This window comes from Dendrobates tinctorius, unplaced genomic scaffold (assembly GCF_039654945.1).
Source record: "Dendrobates tinctorius isolate UK_male_01 unplaced genomic scaffold, ASM3965494v1 ptg000266l, whole genome shotgun sequence".
In the NCBI taxonomy this organism is placed as follows: Eukaryota; Metazoa; Chordata; class Amphibia; order Anura; family Dendrobatidae; genus Dendrobates; species Dendrobates tinctorius.
Genome location: NW_027361933.1, coordinates 473,216 through 479,471, shown reverse-complemented (window position 1 = coordinate 479,471; position 6,256 = coordinate 473,216). Strand labels below are relative to the sequence as shown.

The following is a 6,256-nucleotide window of genomic DNA, read 5'->3' as shown; positions in this document are numbered from 1 at the left end:
GTTGCTACCGCTACTCCGCAATGATGTGGCTTGTCCGTGTATCTCTGTTCTTATGCCTTTAATACATTTTTGCATATTTGGAAGCTGGATTTTTTTCTGTCTTTTTGGATTGTTTCACGTGTGGCTACACAGAATCCGAGCCTCCATGCACCACCGTAAGCCAAGACAGGTGAGATGGTGATTTTATTCATTACATATGGGGGTGAAAGTACACGGCTCCAGAGAAGACCCTGAAGAAAGTCCAATTGGACTACAAGCAGAGATTGCACATAGTGCTCAAAAACCAACAAATGTGAATGAAACAATGCAGCACAAAAATGAAGAGTGTGACAGAATCGGGTGAGCTTGAGAATATTTTTACAAAATATTTAACTAATTTTTGAGCGGGTTACAAGTTTTCTTTATGACTTTATTTGTGGTTAAACATTTCTTACATTATGATCATCAAAAAAACTTCTCTGTGTGAGTTGCCAGATGTCTCTCAAGATTTGCTTTCCTGGCAAAATATCTCCCACATTCTGAACATATAAATGGCTTATCCCCTGTGTGAGTAATTTGATGTTTCTCAAGGTGATGTTTCACCATAAAACATTTCCCACATTGTGAGCATGAAAATTTCTCCCCTGTGTGAGTTTTCTGATGCTTAACAAGATTTGATATCTTGGTGAAACATTTGCCACATTCTGAACATATAAATGGCTTATCCCCTGTGTGAGTTATTTGATGCCTCTCAAGATGATGTTTCACCATAAAACATTGACCACATTCTGAACATGAAAATGGTTTAATGCCTGAATGGGTCTTCTGATGTTCAACAAGAACTGATTTCTTGGTAAAGCATTTCCCACATTCAGGACATGAAAATGGCTTCTCCCCAGTATGAGTTCTCTGATGTCTCTCAAGATGTGATTTCCTGGTGAAACTTCTTCCACATTCTAAACAAAAAAAAGGCTTATCTCCTGTGTGAGTAACTTGATGTCTCTCAAGATGATGTTTGACCACAAAGCACTTTCCACATTCCAAACATGAAAATGGCTTTTCCCCTGAGTGAATTCTCTGATGTTCAACAAGAATTGATTTCTTGGTAAAGCATTTTCCACATTCCTCACATGCAAATGGTTTCTCCCCTGTGTGAGTTCTCTGGTGTCGCTCAAGGTGTGATTTTCTGTAGAAACCTCTTCCACATTCTGAACATAAAAATGGTTTATCTCCAGTGTGCGTTATCTGATGTCTCCAAAGGTGATGTTTCACCATAAAACGTTTTCCACATTCTGGACATGAAAATGGCTTCTCCCCTGTGTGAATTCTACGGTGTTCAATTAAAATTAATTTCCTGGTAAAACATTTTCCACATTCCAAACATGAAAATGGCTTTTCTCCTGTGTGAGTTTTTTGATGTTCAACAACAGCTGATTTCTTGGTAAAACATTTCCCACATTCTGAACATGAATACGGCTTTTCTCCCGTGTGAACTCTTTGATGTTCAACTAGAATTGATTTCTTGGTAAAACATTTCCCACACTCCGAACAGGAAAATGGCCTCTCATTTCTATGCATTCTCATATGCATGGAAAGGTTAAATATGTTTTTATAATGTCTTCCACATTCAGAACAAGTACATATTTTATCTCTTCTATCAGCAGTAACTTGTTTATTAGTTTGTGATTGATCAGATGAAGGTTCACTGTAGTTATTAACATGGGATGACACATCTCTGCTAGGGAGTAGTAATAATATATTTGGAGCAATGTGGTGTTCCCCAGAAGTATTGTGAGAAGTATTTTCTTCATAATCTGAAAACAAAGGATGTTGCACTGACAGTCTGGTGCAGTCATCTGCTGGATCAAAATAAAGTTATCAATTAAATAAAAGAACACAAACTTTCAACTACAAAAACATATGTAAAAGCATTTGAATAACAGTGGATCTAAAATCAATGTGTCAACGGACAACAATTTTAAGGAATGAGATCTGTACTTAATTTTAATAATTACCATATATTCTCAAGTATAAGCCGACCAGAGTATAAGCCGAGGCACCTAATTTTGCCACGGAAAACTGGGTAAGCTTATTGACTTGAGTATAAGCCAGGTATGCATTGTCCCCTCATCCCTGTCCTGCTAGGTGTGGCTCCCCCAATCCGGTCCTACTCTGTGTGGCTCCCCCTGTTGTATGTATGGCTCCCCCCACTTCCCATCTTGTATGCATGGCTCTGTCCCATCGTTGTATGCACGGCTGGGCTCCCTCATTCGATCCTTGTATGCATGGCTCGGCTCCCCCCTGTCCTCCCTCTTCCTCCTCACCTTACTCGTGCCGTCGCTGCACGTCCCTGAATCTCCATTGTCCCGCCACAGCAGCTCTTCCTGTGCTCAGCGGTCACATGGTAACGCTCATTAAGGTAATGAATATGCACTCCACGCCTATGGGAGTGGAGACACATGCATATTCATTACCTTAATGTGCGGTACCACGTGACGGCTGAGCACAAGAAGAGCTTCCAGCGCCGGGACGGAGATGCAGGAACGTTCAGCAACTACGCGAGGAGGGTGAGTATGACGTCACAGCCGCCGGCTCCTGCCGCTGCCCTTCCGCTCCCCTCCCCCTCCGGCTTTCTGAACAATGACTGGTGTATAAGCAGAGGGAGGTGTTTTTGGCACAAAAAAAAAAAATGTGCTGAAAATCTCGGCTTATACACGAGAATATATGGTAGATTTATCACCTTCAGAACACAGCATTTTTTTTTTTTAGCATTGCTGCATAAACACTTTTTTTTCTAGGACTAGATGTACTTATCAGTGTGGGACGCATACCTAACGCTAATTAACTCCATATGGAAATACAAAAACAAAGTAAAAAAAAAGCAAATTTTGCCCTTTTTAATGCAAAATAATTTTAAAAAATGGACATGCTGGATATTGCCGTAATTGTATTGACAAGGAAAATGATATTGCAAATTCATTTTTAACACAAAATGTACAGCGTAAAAACAATTCCTAAAAGATAATGTCAGAATTTATTTTTTTGTCTGTTTTTATTTCCACAATTTCACCACACTTGGAATTTATTTTCCCATTTTCCAGTACATTATGTGTTAAAAATGAATGGTGTCAGTCAAAAGTACAACTCGTCCTGCAAAAAACAAGCCCTCATATGTCTATGTGGACAGAAACAAGTGAAGAGGATCCTATATTCATAAAGGCTAGGTTTCATTTCGCTCTCACTCTGGAACCTCACGATCAGTGGCAGCTCAGATTGTGGCCGTTTAACCCTTTGGTTGCCATTTCCAAAAGAGACAGTGGCATCAAGGAGGTTAACAGGTTTAGATAAACAGCTTTGGTCCCTGCTTTTAATTACAGGGTCTAGTTTTTCAGAATTAAAATTATAACAGCATAGAAAAACACTCTTACAACATAACTTTTAATAATTCTAAGATAAAATATTCCCAGAACAATTGAAAATCAACAAGAATAGGTTCACATGTGTAACCTACACATTGACCCATAATTTCTCATGCCTTTAAACCATAGGTAGTATACAAACTAGGTAAATGGAAAAGTGCCAGTGCATATAAATTGTAGATCTCACCCATTTGAGCCTTAGGAACCTTCAGTTCTGTAAGATTCCAGGTGTAGCCAAGTCGAATTTTCACCCTTGTCTGACCTTTCATACCCAGTGTGTGTGCTCCTGCCCTAACAAGTCTGGCTCTGATAACCCCCCCCAAAAAAAAATCCCTCCTGATGCGTTTCTTGATTCTCAATAATGGGAGAATGGGGAGAAAACGGGGAGAGATCCATGATGCTATCATGATGATTTATATAGCATCAACCAATGGCCCCTTCCTAGTCAGGGTGTCCCATCTCACTTCCGAGGGCCGAGTTAAATCCCCATGTGTTTAAGACAACAAACATCCTCTCCATGATCGTCCATATGCTCCCAAATCTAGCATTATTACTCACCATCCACGCCAACTCGCCATATATCTGCTCATTAACTGTGGCACCTTATCTAGTAACACTCCCGTTGACACCATGCAACGATTTGGATTTATGGATCACGGAGTGAATTACCTTTACGATGGACTACTTGCTAGAGATGGGGTGCACCTTACGAAGACTGGAAAACATGTATTTGGAAGTCGCCTTGCTACACTTGTAAGGAGAGCTTTAAACTAGAACAACATGGGAAGGGAAGCAAAAGACCAGAAAAAGCCATACACCTGAAAAATGCTGTTGAGAACTCTGCTATTAGAAGTGGAAAGGAAGAACAAAGACAAAAAAATCTAATTAATAAAAATATTGGAGAAAGAGAAACCAATCACAAACTAAAATGTTTCTATACTAATGCACAAAACATGGGCAACAAACAAGGAGAATTGGAACTACTAACACAGGAAAAGAAATATGATGTCATTGGAATCACTGAAACTTGGTGGGACGATACACATGATTGGAATACAAGACTAGAAGGATACAACTTATTTGCAAGAAACAGACTTGATAAACGAGGAGGAGGTGTCGCATTGTATGTTACAAACGCGTATATCTGCACAGAGATTGAAGCTTCAGAGACTGGGAGTTCTGTGGAAACTGTTTGTGTAAGAATACAAGGACAGAACAATGGAAAGGACACCATTGTAGGCATTTACTACAGGCCGCCTGTGCAAGCTGAAGATATGGATGAACTCTTTATGCATCAAATGGCCAAGTTCTCCAAAAAATATGACATAGTTGTCATGGGAGATTTCAACTATCCAGACATTTGTTGGGAATCTCTCTCAGGCAAAACTAACAGGTCAAGGAAATTCTTATCCTCTCTTGCTGACAACTTTATCTTCCAAAAGGTAGGGGAGAAAACAAGGGGAACTGCTACCTTGGATCTAATCCTTATAAACAGGGAGGAAATGGTTGAGGAGGTAAAAGTGGCTGGGACCCTAGGAGGTAGCGACCATGCTATTTTACAATTTTGGATAACTAGAGGAGGAAGACCTGTGAAGACTCAGACGTCAAGGTTAGATTTCAGAAAGGCAGATTTTAAGGGATTCAGAAAGAGAATTGGAGGGATCCAATGGCTGGATATCCTTAAAGACAAAAATGTCCAGGAAGGATGGGAAATCTTGAAAAATGAAATTCTCCGAGCACAATTGTTAACAATTCCGAAAAGAGGGAAGAATAGGAAGCATTTATGGAAACCAGGATGGATGAACACAGAACTTAAGCACATGCTAAAAAGGAAGAAAAAAAGGTTTATAAAATGGAAAGAGGGAGGCATATCTAAAGAAGAATATAATGCTGTCTGCAGAACCTGCAGGGCACAAATCATATTATCTAAAGCTGAAAATGAATTGAGGCTTGCAAGAGATGTCAAAAGCAATAATAAAGGATTTTGGGGATATGTCAAAAGTAAAAGAAAAGTCAAAGATGCTATAGGATTTTTACAGGATGAAAATGATGAAATGGTAAGACAGGATGTTGAGAAGGCCAAACTTTTAAATTCCCATTTTGCATCTGTTTTCTCTCAGAAAGGAAATGTAACATTAACTGTTCTTCACTGTCCTATTAAGGGAATAGAAGAATCCAGGATATCTATAAACAGAAAGATAGTGAGGAAACACTTAGCTAACCTAAATGAATTCAAGTCTTCAGGTCCAGATGAATTACACACCAGAGTACTGAAGGAGATAGCAGAAGAAATTTTTGAACCCCTCTCCATAATCTTTGAAAATTCTTGGAGAACAGAAGTCCCAGAAGACTGGAGAAGAGCAAATGTTGTTCCTATCTTCAAAAAGGGGAAGAAGGTGGACCCAGGCAACTATAGGCCGGTGAGTCTGACTTCTATACCAGGAAAGATCTTTGAACAAATTATTAAACAACATGTATGTCAATACCTGGATAAGAATGAAGTGATTAAACAGAGTCAGCATGGGTTTGTAACTAATAAGTCAAGTCAGACTAACTTAATTTCCTTCTATGACGGAATCACTGATTGGGTGGATCAAGGAAATGCTGTAGATATAGTATATCTTGACTTCAGCAAAGCATTTGACAAAGTATCTCATACAATCCTTATTGAAAAAATGACTAAGTATGGAATGGACAAGGCAACTGTTAGGTGGATTCATAACTGGCTTAGTGATCGGACCCAAAGAGTGGTCGTAAATGGCTGCACATCCAGTTGGAAGAATGTCTCAAGTGGGGTACCACAGGGCTCTGTCCTGGGCCCTGTATTGTTCAACATCTTTATCAATGATTTAGATGAA

General features: G+C 39.5%; 1 protein-coding gene across 9 annotated transcripts in view; it reads right to left on the bottom strand.

Moving 5' to 3' along the window:
- Positions 1–388: 388 nt before the first annotated feature.
- Positions 389–6,256, bottom strand: part of LOC141069559 (uncharacterized) — a 55,399-nt gene continuing 49,531 nt past the window's right edge. For 8 of the 9 annotated variants that reach the window (XM_073559213.1, XM_073559209.1, XM_073559212.1 and 5 more), the window contains one exon: positions 389–1,838. In XM_073559213.1, the coding sequence (XP_073415314.1) occupies positions 445–1,838 (1,394 nt within the window). In that variant the 3' untranslated portion in view covers positions 389–444. The remainder of the gene's footprint in view (positions 1,839–6,256) is intronic. The other variant, XM_073559217.1, reaches the window with a different exon arrangement.